This window comes from Genypterus blacodes, unplaced genomic scaffold, assembly GCF_046128005.1.
Source record: "Genypterus blacodes isolate CSIRO-AG114 ecotype Tasmania unplaced genomic scaffold, CSIRO-AGI_Gbla_v1 ptg000076l_1, whole genome shotgun sequence".
NCBI classification, from domain to species: Eukaryota; Metazoa; Chordata; class Actinopteri; order Ophidiiformes; family Ophidiidae; genus Genypterus; species Genypterus blacodes.
In genome coordinates, this window is record NW_027466885.1 from 7510378 (window position 1) to 7532514 (window position 22137).

Sequence of the window (22137 nt, forward strand, 5' to 3'; positions counted from 1 at the left end):
CATTCTGTCAAACCAAGCTGCCTTGAGCCCCGGGACCCACAAAGGTGTTACGTATTGTTGGGAATGAGCCGGGATTTGCACCAACAGTCATTTGTACAGTGACAAAGACATAAATGCATAGTAAAGCGGTAAATGGATTGGAAATAGGGTTGTTTGGATGGATTGTTGATACCCTTCAGTAAATAGATGCACGGATGTCACAGTGATCTAGGCGTTTTACTCAAGTATACCGAAATTGATTTGTACAGGTTTAAAATGGATTATGAGCCTTAATCGGATTTCGATTATTCAAAGTGGATTTAAATGGTTGGGGGCGTTCAACATTGATCAGTCACTTTCAAAACTCAAATCCATAGAAGACCACAACGTGGGTGTTTATTATAAGAAAATAAGGCATCCTAGACAGTGATATAGGGGAATAGGGGGTTTCTTTGATGGACAGGCCGATAACAGTCCAACGCTAAAGTGGACCCAAATAGAGTCATGTATGAATAGAGTGTGGGCATTCAGCTATATGGGCACGGCTTCATGAATAACACATATGCAGCAGTGGATATCAGACTAATGAGCTGTCTGGGGAACAGTGTGCTGTATATCCTGCTGATTGCCTGGTTATGTAACATCATCTCTATCCGAGCGTGCTACCTGGAACTCAAAATCCATGAGGTGAAAAACGATGAAGATGAAGGTGAAGATTGATCTCGAATTGGTTTCAAACTGGTGGAGTCCCCTGTAATGTGGGGATGAGATCATTTTGACTATACTGGCGGAACTATTGCACAACATATAAGCCTACTTTAATATAACTCAACACAACTTTATCTTGAAAACACTTTGAAAGTGTAACCACAAAACGTCAATCCTGGCATTTCAAGGGAAGCTTTAACAACATAGAAACTGTCTAAACCTTGTGTAAAAGACCACACTTCCACATCTTTAGAAAGTTTGACAATTGGTAAATAATGCGAGTTGGTGTAAACTAAAGTTAGTAAAGTAAAATGAAGAGAGTAAAATACGGCCTAGAATTTCATACCTCAGTGGGACTCTGGGGCACTGTGGAGGCCTTGTATCCTAGCTGCAGCAGCATTGCTTCGGCCGCATTCCGCTTGGCCACCTTCTTGTTGGGCCCTGTTCCCGTGGCAACCTCGTTATTCACCTTCACCTGTATGTACACATATGCCCAGAATTTACACGTGCATTAATGTAGTATTCACAGAATGCATATTGATAACATAAGAATGGACTTTTTCTGTTAATTACAATATATCTGAAACGGAATTAGATCGACTTTTGGGAGCTGGAAAACGCTCTGCTTGCTTCGCTTCTGGTCTGAGAGAGCTGTGCAATTCACTTCACACAAACAGGACCCAAGTGTTTGCGTTTGAGCAATCCCCCGAAACGTTAAATCTGTCTACACAGAATGTAAGCAGATATTTGCAAGCCAATATCAGTCATCATTATGTAATACAAACAGACAATTACGCTGTACAAATAACAATCTGGGGGCCCGAGCATGTGAAAAGCCACGCTTCACTGCACTCACTCAAAGTGGTCCGACATGCTCACTAAGTGCTCCACTGAAACCCTCAAACTGAATAGCCATAAGACACATTTAGAAGGAAACTTCAATAAAACACTAAATTGCTTAAATGGAACACCCCTCCAAGGCGTTTGACGCGATTTTGAGATTTCTTTAGGTAGTGATGTGGTGCCATACAAAAGATGTGAAAACAGACTCATTCCACTCCTGTTGCTTACCGAGGGGAAACAATGTGGACATTTTAGAAGTGAGTGGACGGCGTAAAAGGAACACTAGCACGCAGGCATGCACGCACGCACACAGACAGAGAGAGAGAGAGGGCCTAATGCGTGTATCAAAGACGCATGGAGAATAGGTTTGAGGCTGAATTACTGCCCAATGCTAAGAGAAGCTCTGTTCCTCCGATGAAAGAGAGGGATTACGGAGAGAGAGACAAGGCAAGAGCTCGACTGAGAAGAGACGGAGACACAGAAAGATGGAGAAACAGATAAAAAGGATAAACAGAGAGGTAGCGATGAGACGGACTTGACTGAGAAAAACTACGGCAGAGAAAACACGTTTATCCTTGAATAGATTTCATTTCTAGAACTTTAGAATCACACATCACTGATAGTGATAATGTGATGGGGAGTTGCCAGTCTGAAAAGCAAATACTATTTCCACAAAACATTGAGTCCAAACGATAAAGAACCATAAAGAAAGCTTTAAAAGAATAAAAAGTTCTTGATTCATCATATATGAAAATGTGAATCATCAGTGGCCAAAGTGGCGACTTATTCCCCTTAAATGAACTACATTTATAACCACAACTGTTATTTGTTTATTTTATGACTACTGACTGTTAAAGCATAACATTTAATGCGATTTGCTGTAAAGACAAACACATAAAAATGCACTCTATGCACAGAGCAATAATGGAAACAATATGGCAGATACATTTTGCAACTGAAAGAGAGGCAACACAAGACAATAAAAACCGAAACCGTGACCAAACCTGCATGATGAACTCCCGGCGTCGCGGCATGCCTCGCTCAGAAAGCAGCAGGTACTCGGGCTCCTTCTCCTTTTTGGCCTGCTGGATCTGGGCCAGTCGGCTGATGGGGTTCATGCCCTGACCATAATCTGGCCCCGTCTGGGAGGAACAAGTAAGGAGATACAATCGATCCCGGTGATCAAATTGGTTTCTGGTCTATCACAGTCAGTCATCTGCTCTTTCGGTGAAATTAGTCCCATCGGTAACAGGTAGAAATAAGAACAGAGGACTTTCGTGGGAGACGATCTCAGAATATCTCGTCTCCAGTCAAGAAATCCAATACAACAGCTCTGTGATAAATCTCGTCTTTGCCATTCTTGTAATTTCTCATTAAGTAAGTTACGTATGTATGCACAGCGTGTCTGAACTGTGACCTGTCATAGTACCTTGAGGATGGTCTTGGTGCGTTTCTTGTAGTGCGTCTTGGGTTTCTCCACAACAGGGATGAAGGGCAACTTCTTAAGGTCCTGCAGGATGGAGAGAGCGGCACGCTTCTTGGAGAGCTTCTTACTGTTGCCCTCGCCCTCGGCGGAGAACTCTCCCACAGTGACACGGGTCAGGAAGCTTTTCATGTGTGGCGGGCCGCTCTCCTTCAACACCTGGACAGAATGGCGAAGGGATCAGAGGGATGAGATGGACGCGAGAAATTAACAGCACTGGCAAGAGCAGCGTGTGAAATGTTTTATTGAAAACAAATGTTTCAACCAAAAATGTGGGAATGTTACTCGTGCAGTGGACATGAATGAGTCCAGCGTTTGTGTGTGTGTTTGTGCATGCTGTGTGTGAGGCGCACTCTCCAAGCAGCAGCACCAGGCGGCCCACAACATCTGCTCTCAATGGTCACAGTGCTACCCACCCATGTGTGTGTGTATCATTGGGATACACACAGATGTAGGAACACACATATGAAGAGAAACATGTTCTAGATGACAGTCTCTAGTGACGAGGGTTCAGTTTCCTTTCTCTAGCCTCTGGTCACCTGGGAGACCTAAAACAAACACCGGCTGGTGTTAGGTCATGCTTCTGCAATCACATGTACTTCCTGTGAAAAGTGAGTGAGTGAGTGTGTGTTTGTGTACGTGTGTGTGTGTGTGTGGAGCAGGTTGAGTTCTCCCCAATCTTATTTATAACGACACGTTTGAGGAAGACTTGGGTTTCACACACTTACCAAATCCAGCTCTACACTTCACCTGATGGTCTGCTCAGGTTAAAGCTCGCTGATTTTCCCTGTCTAGCCACGGCAGCTGTGAGTATTTAGACATTCTCTTTTATTTCAACTCAATTTGTGGTGCAGACAGAACTGATTGGGGGCAATAAGATGCAATCAAGAAACAGTTCATTTCAACCCAGCCAATGATCAAGTAGATACAAATGATAAGCAGAACCTTGAGCATTCTTTACATCATCGCACTAACGCAGCCTAAAGTGAGACCTTGAGGAGAACAAAGGACGATGCAATGATTAGACTTAGCAAGAAACTAAGGTCAAGTCCTTTTATGTCCTATAGGTACAATATGTGTGTTTGCATCTCTGCACTTACAGCGCTTTTGCTGTCGATGTACCCGTGAGCTCGCCTGTATTCCTGCACTATGAATTTAAGTCGAAGTAACGATTTGTGTTGCAGAGGAGCCTTGGAGCACGACCTGTCGGAGCTAACAGCCAAACACACTCCCTCTCCCGGGGATGTACTCTGGGCTTGCTCATCACTTGGAGGAGGAAATGCAACATGGCAGATCCTTGTACATTACAGCATTCAGTGAGACTGGATACATCTCCCCTGTGAACCTTCCCTGCGGTGTGGATGGGGATGATACCGCACATCATTGGTCACTGGTCAGATTGAATTATGTCCCTTGGAGAGGAATGTAAATTGGAGCAATTAACAGAACATCGGAGTGCATGTACACGCTGGTAGTATGACGGTGTTGGTGGGAATAATGGCATGTGCAGGACAGGGTGAGGCTTCTCCAGCTCCACAGCTGGCCTCAATTCCACAGCTGCTCCATTCTCTCCTCAGCTAATCACTCACCAGCTCATGCTTACTCTGTCTCATGACTCATCACAGACTCTCGTTAACATGAGACTGTCCAGCTACATGGTAATCTAAGGGGGAAACAATAAGACATGACCACAAGCAATCATTCTACACAAAGGCTTGTTTTCAAATGATTGGCGGCACCGTTGTAGGTGAGAAGAGCACGACTCAGCCACTAGAGGGTACAAAAGAGTTCTTTAAAGTCACGGATCTCTTGTTATTGATTTACAAAGTGAATGAAGCCAATTTAGCAAACAATTCCCCACACAGGTATGGGAATAACACAGAGAAGCGGCATGGGAAAAAGTGCGAGTTGCACGTTGTTTACAGCTGTGGCTACTTGTTCTTATCGCAGAGCTTAGATGAACTTCAAAGAAAAAGCTGTGACAAACGTGAACACAAAGATGAAATAACGTCGGCCGCAGTATATCCAGTTACCACGGCTGCTGTTGTTACTTCCTTTGACGATGTCTCTCATATCCTGTGGCATCCTATACCATTCTATACTGTTGGCATACGTTTAGAAAATAAACACAGGAGTGGAATCCGATCAGGCTTAAAACTGCCAACAGCGATAAATTAAATACGCCTTGATCATCTCCAAGACAGATCTTAAAGTCAGCTTGGGACATCCCCAACAAATATGCTCATATTAAACACATTTACTTTGATTCTTTACAGGTTTCTTCTTAATAGTTAACAGAAGCTTTAAGACGTGCCCTGAAGTGACTTCCACTGCACTGGTTTGGCTTCAATGTTGTAGCAGAACGTGGAAAACATCCATTTACCAACAATACGCAAAGCTGGAGTGAGGCCTGTGCAGGTATAGACAACGGAGGCTATGAGACAAAGTGTGTATTTCTGCGCACTCATCACACACTCTTGGCTCGGGGTGGCGGCAGACGAGCTGCAGTCAGCCTCCTGGCAGATGACACGGGATCTGTGCCACGCCGATGGGATTTCAGCACCTCTTTTCATTTACACGCATGCCCCCCCAACACCTACACCTACACACACACACACACACACACACACACACACACACACACAAGCAAGCAAACACGAAAACACGCCCATCTGGTTTGTGAAGAGGATCAGGTAATACACAGCAAACTGTAATTTAATTTTTTTTTCCAATCCACTTCTCATCTCGTCTCTTCATCTCTTCCTTTTTCTAACCCCCTTTCTCAGCTGTGAGTCCTTCGCTTCAGCTTCTCATGGAGACATTAATACCCTGAACAGTCTGAGGATCCGTGCATGTGAGACCTCAGGTACTCTAGCAGAGGAGGCTATGGGAGCAGGGTAGGACAATGGTGGGGACTGGTAGAGGGAAGAAAGGCTCTTTTGTGAAGAATTGTGGATGGACAAGCCCTGAGGGAAGCTGCTTCTTGTAAAAGATGGGTGGTTCTTGGCCCAGGATCTTGTCTCTTGTGTCCTCCTTGGAAAGAGAGCCTCTGATCCAACACACAAGCTGTGATTTATAGATTGGTTCCTCTTTGATGCTGACATCTGTTTGATATTGCCTGACGGGGGGATTAAATGAGCCAACTGGCTCTCAGGGTGGCGGCGACCCTCATCGATGCAGAGGGGAGGGAAAGCGGACACTCGCCGACGGTGACTCACGGGTAATTTCATGCCCCAGTGAGGGCAGGGATGAGATGATGTTAAAAAATGCCTGCTGAGAAAAGCATTCACATGAGAGATGACCATTAATGTGTAGGATACGTATGTGTGTATGAATGTGCAAGTTGAGAGTTCCAGAACATGGATCCAGTTTGAGTGTAACTGGAGGTGGGGAGCGTGTCACTTCATGTGTCAGAGGGGACGAGGTAAAGGGAATGTGGCATGATGTGTTAAGAGGGGATGAGGGCAAAATGTGGCTAATGTGTAATGGTGTAATGGTCCAAAGAGAAATGTCTGGCATGTAACAGCATGTTGCATGCAAAGCATTGATGGTGGATCCAAGTGGAATCTGCAAGACAGCCATCAGTGGTATGAGGGGGAGAGAGACATGAGCTATGCCAGCAGAGGGAGATGAGATGACGTGATGATTGCCTGAGTCCAGCTTGGCCTTCAGACAGTTTAGTTTGCAAGGCATCAGAAAATTAATGCGGTGCGACTGACAGGAGTTGGAGGACAATGTGCTCAACATCGCCACCATCATCATGCACATCTCCTGAGTGGAAAGAATGAACCAACTAAACTGCCGCTTCACTCTGACCTGGTTCCACGGTCTCTCTCTCCAATAAATCACTAAACAAATTAACGACACAGGAAAAGGGCTAAACAAACCAAACTAAACACTGCTGTCAACGACGGCTCGCAATTTATTAGTTGTGAAATACACAAAGGATATTATCTGTTGAGGGTGATGTACAGAGATAAATGAAAAGGGGAAAAAGAAGAGGTGAGAGAGAGAGAGATAGCATATGGGGAGAAGTCACTGATTTACCGCTCATCAGGCAGCACTTATGAACAGCCAGACACCAGACTGACAGCAGGCAGAGGAGAGAATCCGGCAGGAATGCGGCTGTGGTCTGCTTTTAAAACCAACAAGCTCAGCTCCCAATTCTGATGGGAGTGAAAATGAAAGCCGCATAATTGCTGACAGTGACAAAGACATGACAGATAATGAATCGTATCAATCCAGATTTGGCCGAGTGCAATTATTAATAGTGGTTCCAGGAAGAACAGCCATGTCGTGCTCGGATGAGCAAATGCGTATTGAACGAGGACAATATGTAAATGGAGGGTTAGCCAGCATTCCACATAATTTTTCCATTGTTGTGTAAACTCTTATTAGCAAGCAAAGTCAACAGAGTGAGCAGAGTCTTCCTCCCTTCCTCCCCTCCCCGTGTCCATTTCCTCTCACCCCCATTCCTCTATCCCCCTAGACTCAACATGCGGCGACCCTTTCTGTGATTTTTGGGAGTGATGGTAGGAGAGGTGGAAGGGAGGGATTGTATGGAGGAAGGGAGGGGGCACCCAGAGTAAACTGAGCCTCCCTTGTTTTTGGCACCTTGCAGAGTGTAGAAGAAGTAGAGAGGTTGATCAGGGAGAGAATAGTGGATGAGTCAGCTGAGATACACTGAAAGACAAGGAGAGTGGACCCAGAAGGTCACGTAAGGACACACTGTACTTCTTCATCCGTTTACTGAGGATGGATGCAGAGGCAAGCCTAATGGCTGGAGAAGCAATGGTGCGATTCCCTGGAATGTCTGGGGACAATTAGAACCTTGAGCAAGGCAGTTAACCCTTGACTTATTCAGTGGAATGTGCCGGTCCCCAGCATGGAAGAATGGCGGTCAGTGCTATGCAGCTCCTGCTCGAGTTTGTCAAGGTCATTAACACACTGCTGCAAAAAATGTGTCCTTGAGGCAGCTGTGAATACGAATAAGCATTCTTCTTATCAGGCTGCTGCAACATGGCTGAGGCTGAACTGGAAGTAATAACAAAGAAAATACGCCTTGGAGTAGGATATTTAAGGAAAATTCAAAAGGCTACTTGATAGTCAGAATTCTACTGTATGTTGTGAGTAATGGGAGTTGTCGTGAGAGAACACATGGTTGCCTCCTGTCTGATGCTGCTTTCAGGTCTATCGCTCATCTTTCTGTATGGGAGAAGCTGAATGGATGCGTGCCTCATCAGCTGAGTCACTTGAGAGGACAATGGGACCTTGGCGGAGAGGACGTACTTCCGTCTCCCACATTAGCACGGAAATATTCAGAAAATGTTCACCGCACTGAGAATTTCCACAATGTTTAACATGTAGTGATCCATCAGAAAACATCCGTGCGTCTTTCCAACCACCATGAGCCGAGTGACCTCACTGACGGGAATATGAGGCTGAATAACCCAGTACTTATATGATCAGGGGTGTTATCAGTGTAACTCCCACCTCCCCCGCTGTTTCCTCTTTATCTTTCCAAAATGTATAATACTAACACATCCTGGCATTTCCCAAGCCCTGATAATACGTGACGGTTACTCACACATTTCCCAAATACAGGAGATTTATCTTAATTCAGTTTAAAATAATCACCACAGCACTTCTCATGTCTTCCTCACCTCGAAGTTGACAGAGAGATTCCTCTTCAGGGCGATTTCGTAGACCAGGCTGATCTCTGACTTGCTGGCATCAGTGCCCTCTTCACTCTCAACCTTCTCCTCTGGGTTCTGAAAAAACAAGGACAGGAAAGACATTAGGACATATCACCTTAAAAGGCACAAAGACAACAGAAGACATTGTTTGATTGTTTCCACCAATGATCGCATTTGTTCTTGGCGTTGCAGTTTCACAACTATTGATTCTCTCCCTCTTAACTGCAATGCAGTGTATAAGCACCAGGTGCACACACACACACACTAAGACTAAGACTTTATTAATCGTCATTTTGCATGCAATTCACAGCAAAAATCGCATGCAATTGAAACACACACGCGTGCACGCACACACACGCGCGCACGCGCACACACGCACACACACACACACACACACACACACACACACACACACACACACACACACACACACACACACACACACACACACACACACACACACACACACACACACACACACACTGATGAGGAGCATGTCATTTAACTGTTCATGCTGCAATTCTGGTCAGCAAAACAGTTCACTGGAATGAATTGTACATTGAGATGTGCAAATGTTGATGATGGCATCTACAACAAGCTTTGAAGCTCACATCCTTCTATTGGTCCCCAGTACCAAGAAATAAATAAGCTCCTACTTTACACTGCAGAGATCATATCATCAGCCATACAATGTAGGGAATTTTGGTGCCATTACTCTATAGGAATGAAGAGTGCTGTCTGGATCTTTATCTTCTCATGTCCACCTCTTTGTCTGATTAAGTCTGAATGGCTGCAGTCTTTCCCTTTGGGCTCCTTCCCTTCTAATGCCTCATTGTGTGATCTGATACGACACATGATTCATGCTGCGAGATGTCTTGTGTTTCTTAGAAGACAGTCACGTGGGCTGAATGCACCTACCGCACCGGCAGGAGGACCTCACGTTGACTGTGTGTTTGCACGCTGTAATTTACAGTGTGCGTGCCGTGACATACATTAACCGACTCTCCGAATTGTATGAGCGTGGGCGCAAGGGAGAGTTGAGACAGTGTGAGTCACCATGTGACAGCGTCTTGCCAGGATATATAAAACCATATGTATTGATTGTCTTCGTGGTCGGTTCTTCCTGTGTGATTAATAGTGTGAATCCCCTCGCAGGACGCCATGAAGAGGCTGCACGCACACATGTACACAAGTATATGCGTGCATGTGGACGCAACAAGACAGCAATGACCAAACAGCAAACCTTCATCTGACAGTGATGGCTGTGGGGCTACATTTGGCTTGAGTGCTGCTTATGAATGGACAGAGAATAACAGGGAAATATTAAATAACGGAAACATCCATGACATTAGCTCCTGCCCTAAAGGAAGTGCGTGTACAGAATGAATATCCATGTTAGATGTACTGTATATAAGCCATCACATTCAAAATAATACTCTGGATACTTAAACATTCCTGCTTTCGTCTGGAAAGATGGTCAGCGAGAAACCACGCATGAAGCGGAATGTTACAGTAATCGTCAGACCCTTGCATCATTCTCGGATGGACACGGGTGAGAACAGCCTGGACATTTCAGGACAAGGGAATGAGGCCTGGGGATAACATACCTGCCCTGAGTTCTAGAAGAATCTATGTGTTACTTAAAGAAAAGTCCGTAAAACATCAGAGATCCTTCTTCCACTTTGTGTGCTACATGTTGGCAAAGCAGCTGGGAGGGAGGATCACAACCTCCTACCTTACTGGCAATTTCAGGTTTAAATACGGGTATACAAACCATATCTCCCTTCGATCACCATGGGGAATGAAAGAACGCTAGCTAACAAGACGGACGAGCTAGCGGTCTTGGTGAGGACTCAGCGGGTGTATCGTGAGAGCAGTGTTTTGTGTTTCACAGAGACATTGCTCCGCGAGGACATCCCAGACTCCTACGTGAATGTCGACGGCTTCCAGACTGTTAGGGCGGACAGGATTCACCAAGAGAGTGGCAAGAGAAAAGGTGGGGGACTTGCTATTTTTATTTACAACAAATGATGTTATCCTGGTCATGTCACCGTGAAAGAACATTTGTGTAGCCCGGACACTGAATTGCTCGCTCTGAGTCTAAAGCTGTATTATTTGCCGCTTGAGTTCTCACATGTTATCCTCTTGGCTGTACACATTCCTCCCTCGGCGTCATCCACTCAGCCGTCACCAGATTCCGGACCCCGCACCCAGACACGTCCATCGCAATATTTGGGGACTTCAATCACGTCTCTCTGGCAGCGACACTGCCCACGTTCAAGCAGTTTGTGGACTGTCCAACCGAGGACAACAAACACTGGACCTGCTGTATGCCAATGTTAAGGCGGCATTAAGGTGGGCCTTCCTACACTGGGAAGGTCTGATCATAACCTGATCCACCTGCAGCCTCTGTACAAGCCTCTCATCCAGCGGCAGCCTGTGACTACAAGGACGCTGAGGAGATGGTCACAGGAGGTTGATGAGGCTTTGCAGGGTTGCTTTGAGGTTACTGACTGGGATGTGCTCTGTGACTTGCATGGAGAGGACATTGATGATCTCACGGACTGTGTAACAGAGTACATCAACTTCTGTGTGGACAGTATTGTTCCCGCAGAGACTGTACGCTGCTTCCCCAACAACAAACCTTGGGTGACCAAGGACATCATGGCCCTCGTGAATGAGAAGAAAAGAGCCTTCCGTGTTGGTGATAGAGAGGAGATGAAGAGCATCCAGAGGCTGCTGAAGGAAAAATCCAACAGGGCAAGGACACCTACAGGAGGGGGCTGGAGCGAAAGCTTCAGCAAAACAACCTGAGGGAGGTCTGGAGTGGCATGAGGGCCATCACTGGCTACAAGCGGACTGGTAGTGCTGATCCTTGTCCTTGGAGAGACTGGTCCCATCACTCCTTCGGCCCCTGGTCAAACCGTCACTGGACCCTTTCCAGTCAGCTGAAACTGGGCGTAGAGGACGTCGTCATCATCCTGCTCCACCGTGCCAATGCCCATCTGGACAGACCCGGCAGCACTGTGAAAGTCATGTTCTTTGACTTCTCCAATTCATTCCACACCCTCCGGCCTGCCCTGCTCGTGAGTAAGCTGTCGGCAATGCAGGTAGACTATCCCCTGGTTTCCTGTTCACCCTGTGACTTCCAAGTCTGCTCGGAGTCCTGCCATCTGCAGAAGTTCTCAGATGACTCTGCAATAGTGAGCTGTATCACAGAGGGGAAGAATGAGGAGTACGGGGGCGTCGTGGACTCCTTCGTTGAGTGGTATGAGCTGGACCACCTGCAGCTCAACACTGACAAAACGAAAGAGCTGGTGGTGGACCTCTGCAAGGATAGGTCACTCCCCACACCCTTGTCCATCAATGGGGTGACTGTGGACTCAGTGCAGGTAAACAAATACCTGGGAGTCCATTGGGACAACAAACTGGATTGGTCTTAGAACGCTGTGAAAGGCAGTGTACAAGAAGGGACAGAGTCGACTCTACTTCCTGAGGAGGCTCCCGTCCTTCAATGTATGTAACACCATGCTGAGGATGTTCTACCAGTCGGTGGTAGCCAGTGCCATATTCTTTGCTGTGGCGTGCTGGGGCAGCAGGGTGAGGTCAGCAGACGCCAACAGGATCAATAAGATCATCAGGAAGGCTGCTTCTGTCCTGGGGGTTGAACTTGATACGTTGGAGCTGGTGTTGAGAGGAAGATGCGATGCAAGCTATGAAGCATAATGAATGACTCCATGACTCTCACCCTCTCCACCAGGTGCTGGCTTCATACAAAAGCACCTTCAGTAACAGACTAATTCCTCCCAGGTGTACTACTGAACGCACAACACGTTGCTGTATATCATATAAACCACATGTGTATGCTGTACGTAAGCTGTTTATATTGTAATTTCTTTTACCTCCCAGCTAGATGCACATTTTGCACTTTTCACATTGTACCCTTGTCCTCCTTATGTACTTTGTACTGTTATGTACTTAATTCCCCTATTGTTGTTCCCCTTATACTTTATTCTTGCAGGTTTTTTTTAAATTGCACTTGTATAGGTGATTTCTCGTTCTCGTTTCATTCTGTTATTTCCCTCGGGGTAATAAACTTTTATCTTATCTTAAGATTTTTTAATTTGTCACATGCAATTCACAATGTTTATCACATGCTACTTGAAATTTGTCTTGCACATCACACACACACACAAACATGCATTACAGAGGAGCAGTTTCAATTTGGGTTTGGGGGCGGCAGTAGCTCAGTAGGTCATAGGGATTCAGCTTGGGAACCGGAGGGTCGCCAGTTCGAGTCCTGTATGGACCATGTAAGTGGACTGGTAGCTGGTGAGTTGCCAGTTTGCCCCTGAGCAAGGCACCGAACCCCCAACTGCTCCACGGGCGCCGTAGAATGGCTGCCCTGCACCCCCTCTGTAGTGCGTGTGATATGTAGGGAATGCAAGACAAATATCAATTGTATGTGATTGCTGTGAATTGCATGCAAAATTACTAGAATAAAGTATCTTAAATCTTAAATCTGATGCTGGCAACTCTCCAGCTGCCTGCCCCAGCTGCAAGTTCTTGGTCCAGACGGGGACTTGAACGGTATGAGCTACTGCCGCCCGTTTAAGTGAGAACACGCTTGTCGGGGCTTTTGTCCTGCACTGTAAAAGGGGTAGTCGAGGAACATTCCAGCAGCAGGGAGTCCTGCTTTGTTCTGGAGTCACGTGTGTAAAAGGCTTTAGATGTACAATTCCAATGTATGTTAGCTTCTTAGAACATCATTGGCACCAGCAAACACATTTCAACCTTGTATAATCCTTCACTCTGTCACATGAGGTAAATAATCCGAACCTTGCACAACAGGAAGTGCAGTTGCTGAACCTCATATTATTAAATTTGTATGTGTATCACTAGTATCTACACCTGTTGGCAGTGGGTTTAGTCAGCAGTTCCATCATTTAATCTTTATTGCCTGAACTCCTGTGAAGACAGAGGTGATCCTTTGCTTCTCCTGGGGTTACAGCTTGCTGCCCGTGTGTAAACATTCTCATTGGGGAGTCACTGATATTTTACTTGTGGCCTTCCCCAAAACAAAAGGTGTGACAGCCCATGCTGAAAGGTATACTTTTAGCCAGGGGCGTCCACATACACACTGGTCCGCGCACACACTCACACAGAGACAGAATAACAGACAGACATATAGTGTAGACACAACGTGCCTCAATTTGTAAAGCAACACTCACAAGGATCAGCAAACAAAGAGCTCATTTGTGGAGGCCGACGCCACAAGACAGCGAGCGAGGCGAGTGAGAGGAGCCAAAGCGTTTTGAATAACCATCAGTGATGCCAGGCTCTGAGGATATGGGGTAATTTGATTTCCGGTGGGAGACGATAACAACAGTTAACATCTATGCCTGAGGGGAAACTCTGGAAGGGTACGGTGACATTGGGAGAACATAGGGGGAAAAAAATGTGGACGTGAAAATTTACCCCTGCCAGGTGCAGCCTAAAACTACAGAGACTATTGGAGAGTGACAGTGGCTCGAGTGATACATTAGAGCAATTGGGTCTCAGGTAGATCTGGATTCAATCTGATGAAAGCTGTCAACACTGCGACCACAAAAACAGCATAATACTCTTTTCGGTGCCTTTCCAGGAAGAGCATCAGCATTGCAAATCCCTCGACTTTCAATCTGAGTACAAGCCTCGAGTAGGGTGGGGTGGGGGTGGGTGCTGGGGGTCATTTCAGGTAAAATCATCACTGGATTGATGTGGTGGCATTGCCCAGAGGACATAGGACAGAGGCAAAAACTGGAACAACGTTACACAAGCAACGCGTTCAATGACAGGCAGGGACGGAAAGAAGTTTTTTTTCAAGGTCCACGAGTGTGTCCTATATAGGAACAGTTATATGTAACCACTTTAGCCTCCACATTTATAAATGTACACTTACAGCATATTATCCTAACTCCAGCGGTAACCAGTGGAGACGTATAATATGAATTATATTTGTTCCTCAAAAGATGAAAACAAGCTGACAGCACCAAAGCCCTAACATGCAGTTGGCTTGTCAGGCTGATACGGCTCGTGTGGCTTATGGCAAGAAGTTGCCTTCTTACATATCCAGCTGTCACAGAGCAACATCGGAATCCAATTGGAGTCATGTGTCTGAAGGGATCAAGTCCTATACTCAATCTCCTTTTGGCTGTTTTGATCTTCACTGACTCCTGAGAAAAATAATTGTGGATTTTATAGAATAGACGCTCAGCTTTCCCCCATTCACCTGTTAAGTTTTCCCCTTTGCCATTGCTCAACCTTGTCCTTGTGCAGAGTTACCTTCTAGAATATTTTGCTCTCAAGGTTGTTTTGGGGCGAATGAGAATGGTGGGACTCAACCTTTCAGTCACTGTGCAGACCAAAGAATCTACAAAATTAGCTCAAAGAAGCGGAAAGTGCAAAAGACGATCATCTGTGTTTACCTGTGGTGGTCGTTCAGGGATGGGTTCATTGCGGAGGGCCTGCAGGGCCTTCATGGCAGCGTTGTGTCTGGCTGCTTGGCGAGTGCGTCCCTCACCAATAAACTCATGACTGCCCACAGACAGCTGCACATAGAAGATCTTAGGGACAGGGTAGTGGTACCTGGGTTGAACAAGGACCAAAAACAGAGGACAGAAGGGGAGGGAGGGAGGGAGGAAGAGGGGGAGAAAAGTGAGAGAAAATTAAGGCGCGAGTTTATGATCAAACCTCTGCAAGACAGTTTGATTGTTGTTCCCTGATTTCAAAGGCAAAGCTTTGGTTCAGCGCTCGGCTACAGAAACATACGAGCATGTTGACAAAACAGTTGCGTGTTCCCTAAAAAAAGAAGATAAAGGCTTGACATTATCCTCACATTAAGCGGTAACCACAACAGATGTTACATTTGGACATTGGATTGAGTTACTAACACTCACAAATAGACACTTCAATCTGACGTGTAAGCAGACAAAAAGTAAAAGGCTTGAACATAATGAGCTACGTTATTGATGTTCACACCGATCCCAAATTAAAGGCTCACCACTTCATCAGGGTCAATTACAACACAATAGCCTCTTGGTCGGCCACTTGACTGATGACTTGCTATTGGATCTCAGCTTAGGGATGCCAGACAAAGCATGGGGTCATCTATATCCTCTCCTCTTTCTTCTGGCCCTGAACATAATTTTCCTCTCTTTCTCTCGGCCCTGACAGAGAGAGACTAAGCCGTCACTGAGAAGATATAAAGGTCTGCGAGTCCGCGTGTGTGATACCCCCTCCTGGGCAGAGAGGGCAAACGGCTGAGAAAGAGTGGGAAAGCGAACAGGGGAAACGAATCAAACGTTTTTAATATCCGTCTCCTTTCCCTCTTTCTTCTCTGCCAGCGGAACCTCAAATTCACAAGCACAGCAACCATTTGTGGCAGAAATAAATTGCCAAGTGGCAGCTGAGGTGATATGAGTGAAGAAGAAGTGCCAGAGACGTCGAATGTTTTCCTGTTTTGTCGAGGAATTTGCTTTTTTATGAGCCAGTGAAAATCCATAGTCAGTGCATTTGTTGGAGTTTTCGTCACTGCATGCTGTGGGAAATTCAAACAAGCTTCAAACAAACTAGCTGCTGTAGCGTACGTCCGTCTGCGTCCGTCACTATTGATTTTCATCTTTTGCAGAAACATCCTATTAGGCTGCTCAGCAGCTGTGAGATCTGGGATTTGATAACGGGCAGAGATTTCTGGGAACCGGAGTATCTCAAATACGTAAGATGGGGGTGGGGGAATTATGCTGAGGCCTGGATAGCGTGCTGAAATGTTTACCCCGCCTCTTTCACAATCAATCACGCTTTCATTGAATGAACAGATTTAGATTTAGAAGTAACCATGACTTTAGTGTTACTGGCTTGCGTGATATAGGTTCACTTATTATTATTTTGAGAAAACAGAACAAGAAAGCTGTGCCGATGTGACAACAAATCAAAACCTACAACTGGTGAATAAAATAGAATGATACAGCCATATTTTGTAACATTACCAACTGTATGGAAAACTGCCGTTAGACCCATGGGAGCTGAGTGAGGTACCTTGGTGAAACAAACAGATTTTTGCATTTTGGAAGTCGTTACCCTGACATGGCAGAGAATACGCAACTACCTTTTGTCATATGAAGCGACACACTGCTGCTGCTTGTTGGAAGTACCTGATGAGGAGGCTGGTGTGAATCTGCGGTCTGTTTGGATGCACTGCTGGCCCACAACTCAATCTGCTGTAGTAGCACCATCATGCTTTCTCCAAATGTTCTAATCTTTCAAGATGTTATATCCTGTGGGACAGCTGCATAGAAGTTCATCTTGACATAATCTTAAATATTTGGTTTTGAAAGCCTGTTTTCCACTACATTTGTTTAAGAGATTTTGCAAGTTTGTCTCAAGGACACATGTATGCCAGAATTGGAGGAACCTGTTCTTTGATAACAGTCTGCAAGCTACTGTGGATTGACAAAGCTACTCGGTGAATGCTGCCTCTTTCAAGTCTACAAAACAGTCTGGCCCAAGGTGAGCTCAACAAGTTCACTCGTAGAGGTTAACTCTTTAACGCATCTGTCAAACTCTTGAGCCTCGTCCTGTCAGTCTCTTTACGTCTTCCCTCCTGCCTGGCCTAAGAATGAGTCAGCATTTCACTCCCAGAATTCCAGCAGGTCTTTTGCCGGCCCACTGGCCTCTTCTCATCCGTCTGCTCTCAGCTCCTCCTGGCCATGGGAGCCTTCCCAGGGCGGGGCCTGACTGGCCTTCGCACGTCAAGTGTGGCCCCAGGGTCTCAGAGGACATGCCAAGTGCAACATGGGCTTCAGCCAACAGGGCTGAGTTGAGATGGGAGCAGCTGGGGCTGGAGCACTGAGTACAGGTGCAGAGAGGAAGAGAGAGCGGGATAAGAACGGAGGAGAAGGGGCGAGCAGAGCGAGACAGACAGAGAGAAAGAGAGAGGGAGAGCGGGAGGGAGACAGAGAGAGAAAGACGGAGGAGAGAGAGACAGGGACATGGAGGGAGGCCTGACCCTACTCTACAACGTGGGAAAGTAGTGGCTTACACACAGGCATGTCAGCCAAGAACACAGGCAGGACACACACACACACGCACACACACGTCAAAATCACACAGGCAACGCAGGCAGAGAAAGCACGTCAGCGTACCGTGGCCAATACAAAATCAACACATGCTGGCTGGATCTGCCTGCGCTATGTTATCAATTATTATTACAGAGGGATTTAGACAAGGACACCTGGTGGGAGGGTGTGGAAAATGGCAAAAGGGAACATTAAAAACACCAGCGTCTGTGTGTGTGTGTGTGTGTGTGTGTGTGTGTGTGTGTGTGTGTGTGTGTGTGTGTGTGGTGGATATCTGGTGTGTGTGACTGAGGGAAGAGTGACTGATTGTGAGAGAGGAAAACTGATTGATGTTGGTAACTCAATCAAATGATAACTCATCAGCGTTCAGCTGTGAGTAATGAAATCTACTTTGAAGGCAGCAGATTCCCTGCAGCGCGCTTTAATGTGGTCCACGTTAGTTAAGACTACCATTTCATATGAATCATCCAAAGGCACATCACTGAGCACACAGACGGACGGGCCAACGTGTCCAAATGTTCTGACGTTTTTGAGGCCACCCACAGTCACAGGAGGAAACAGGAGATAAAGCAATGCAGTTGTTACCATGACACAACAGGCTGTCATTTCAACCAGCAATCATTTCCTCCTGTGGCAGAGAAAATGATTTTCCTCTCTTAACACCTGTGTAAAGCACTAGATATTGCACATCTGCTCTTAAACTGAGACGACTATACACCAGTTTGATAGAGATACAGACAGAAGTTACCACTGCCTATGTATGTGACCTTGTAACTACCGACGACTCTAGTTTGGTTAGATGTACCGAGTTGCTGTAGTTGTTTTGAGGATGGCAGTGCACATCAGATGAAATCAAACTAAGGGCAAACTGTGTTCAAAGACGGCAGCATGAAGACAGGCCAATAATACTTACTTGTATTCAATTCCTGGTTGAATAATGTGCCAGTGAGCAAAGCTTGGAAGTCAGAATGGGAGCACACGTACACATCTGACACTTCCTAAAAAGCAAGTAAACAAGCGGTGCAAGAGAAGTATGACGATGCCAAAAATATGTAGACCACAATCAGTTGCCTGACGTGTTGATCAATTGTGGGCGATGGTGAATAGGAACAAGGCGTCCGCAATACAAATCCGCAATAAAAGCCAAATGCTGCACTTCCTTTTCGGTTGTAAACGTGCCATTTTGCCGTGAGAATACACTGAATTACGTTTTTTTGGAGCAAACTCTGTCTGCCTTAATCAATACTCTACATGCAATTGGATCCTTGTCAACGCAACACTGCGCCCCCGGGGTTAACCACCTCGGATTCTCAATCGGTGGGAAACCTCAAAATGATTTCCAGTTGGTTGGATTCAATAAGGGAAGAGCAGCACCGCCTTCCAGGGTACAGATGACAGAAAGTGGTAATAAAAAGCACAAATACAGAAGCCTTTATAACTCCAAGCCCTTCGTAGCTTTAAAGTAAGTAATTAAAAGATGGTTGCGGGTTAATCTTGTGTACAGGATGTAAATATGTATTTGTGTGCAGCAAACGCCAGCAGCCAGGAAAAGTGGGATAAGCAAACAGAGACGAATAACAGAAATGACTGTGGGTGGGAGGGTAGTGGCCCACTGTCTTCCTGCATCACTGAGCCTCACCACTTAAGATGTCTCAGGCCACACACACACACAAACACATGCAGACAACGCAGACACACACACATTTTTCAATTAAACCACAATTACTCACATACATTACCATGCACAAACACGGGATTGGCGGAACGGCAAGAAGAAGAAGAAGAAGAAGAAGAAGAAGAAGAAGAAGAAGAAGAAGAAGACGAAGCTGAAGAAGAAGAAGAAGAAGGGAAAAAAAAGAGAAACTGGGACAGACTCATTCCTCCACCAGCTGCACTTTCTTCCTATCTCCTGCCAGACATTTACATGTTTTCTCTCCCTCCCTGCTGCCATACTTCATTCCGTGCCTCCATCCTTGTTTTCCTTCTTCTTCGCCTCACGCAATTGCTCGTGCAGAATAAACATACTGGTGTGAGACACCAGGACGTGTTCTCTAGTAAACATGATCCCGTAAAGACCAGCTGTCATGGCGTTGGGGGTGTAGTAGCTTATTTTCCGTCTAATTCAAAGTTTCTCTGCCATGGTGAGGAATGACCGGCAGTGATCCAACACATCAACCTGAGCATCCATTACTACTGGGCTGTTGTTGGATGCCTCGGCTGACTATTGATCACAGCTTCTGTGGCGTGAGCAGCGGCGTTGTTACTTGGCTGATTGAGCTTGTTAAAAATGCAGAGGCAGTTGATGAGTGTGGAGGCTGGCGAGTTGTTTGGGCAAGAAAATCTTTTGAAAACCCGAAGCTGACACAGTTATATCAATGACTCACCGATTTAGCGCAATTTCTTTAGTCTTTGCCTCTTCTTCTCCATACGCAGGATCCCAAAGGGTTATAATGGAAGGATGGAGACATTGTATCAAGTTGTATTTGCAGAAATTAACACTCAAACTGATTTACGGAAGCAGAAATTTTGTAGACTAGACTTCCATTTTTTTTGATTATCCCCACCTCATAGAGTTATTTACTCTCACACAATCACAGCAGATCCGCCATCTGCCGGTCATGGACTGCGTCTTTGTGTTGTCTGATCTCGTCTTCTATAAAAACTTAGACTTGAACCTGCTTCAATGGCTGATCAGTCAGACTTGGATGCGGTTAGTTCTTTTAGTTCAGCTTGCTCTGCCAGCACCCGTAGCCGTAGAGCTGATGAAGGACAGCAAACAAGGCGAGCATGCTAACACAAGTGTGTGGTGTACAGCGGGGCTCTGCTTACATCGTGAATGTGCAGAGAAAGTCATTTACATGAGCCCAATGTGCGGTTAGAAATCAACATGTGAGAAACAGATCCACTGGGAGGATGGAGCAGAGTTTTCACATGAAAATACTTGTTGGCAATCGCTGCGTCACTGTGCATGTTTTGTGGCACAAAGATGAACAATTGTAGTTAATGTTTAGGCCCATTAAAAACAATGGTTAAACATGAAATTGTATCTGAAGTGGAGTCAAGCCAAATGCATAACGGCCCAAAACTACGCTCAGCATTAAAACAATCACTAGTGCGCATTCATTCTACAGTTAAATTGAATCTAATATAACATTTTGAAAGTTTTAATTCATGGAGGCATCTACTCTCCAACTCCTATCTCTGCAGTGTAACAGCTGGTGTATCCGGACTATACACACACACTGACAACAGCTATTTATCAAGAAAGCCTCACAGACAGTGGAAAAAGCAGGAACTTCATAACTTCTTTTGATTAAATTGTCCAAAATGAGAGTGTTCATTGTTTTCACCGCTTGTTATGGTTTCAATTTTAAACACAAGATTATTGCTCTCCTCTGGCAAGCACTGTAATCAGTATGCAGTCTCAATAACGTCTTTCTATGCCCGGCTCACGAGATGGCATAACCGCGCGCAAACCTCCGCCAGCTCCTGCATCAAATTCCATTTAAGAATCACCAGGACTGTCACTCAGGCACAGCCGACTGCAGGATAATACATGTGCTGATTAACTGAAGAATCAAAAGGCTGATTTAACCTTTGTTGTAATCAAAACAGAAATCTATCAGCAGGTAAGACCGGCTCTGTCTGCGTCTGCAAACCAATTACACCGTGTGCGCTTTGATGTGATGTCCGTGGTGCGGAAACCCTTCCTAACTTGGCAGGCTGAGGGCGACGCCTGGCTGGGGATCAGTCTAAAACCAAACCCCGCTATCCCCACTAAAAAGAAATGACATTGTGACCTGCTGTTTCATGTTGATTTTCATTAAAAGTGAGCAACTAAGAAAGAAAAAGAAAAACCTCCAACAACTTTCGAGCCATTTTGCTGTCGAGAAATGAATTTGTGAGGGCCAAAGTGTTGAGTTTGAAATGAGATTTGACAGGTCAGTGACACATGAGTCAAAGTTGAATTGCATTGATTTGAAATCTAACCAAAAGCTCAACCAACCATTGATTTAACTGTGACGCGATCAAACCAATGACAGAATGTGAAATACAGTTGCCATCTCTGTTCTAAAACCACTTCTGGGTGTCTTTGAACACAGTTTAAGTTCAGCATCACTCAATGGAAGAAACTTTGTTTTGATTTTCACAGGCAATAGTCCATGAAGGACAATAAGTCCAACAATGCATCATTCGCTGGTGCGACTGAAATAGAAAGAAATCGAGTGTAAATGTGATTTCCCCCTCATAGAGATCCTCTCAAGAAAGCTCCTCACACCACTGAACAAACACACAAACCCACCCAGTCATA

The 22137-nt window shown here is 45.6% G+C and overlaps 1 protein-coding gene across 2 annotated transcripts in view; it reads right to left on the bottom strand.

Annotated features, from left to right (window-relative positions):
• stau2 (staufen double-stranded RNA binding protein 2) overlaps positions 1 to 22137 on the bottom strand; it is a 70263-nt gene that overhangs the window by 39910 nt on the left and 8216 nt on the right. For both annotated transcript variants that reach the window (XM_076158283.1, XM_076158282.1), the window contains exons 6-10: positions 15177 to 15336; positions 8677 to 8784; positions 2960 to 3172; positions 2535 to 2672; positions 1034 to 1162 (exon numbers count right to left, since the gene is read on the bottom strand). In XM_076158283.1, coding sequence (XP_076014398.1) covers positions 1034 to 1162; positions 2535 to 2672; positions 2960 to 3172; positions 8677 to 8784; positions 15177 to 15336 — 748 coding nt within the window. The remainder of the gene's footprint in view (positions 1 to 1033; positions 1163 to 2534; positions 2673 to 2959; positions 3173 to 8676; positions 8785 to 15176; positions 15337 to 22137) is intronic.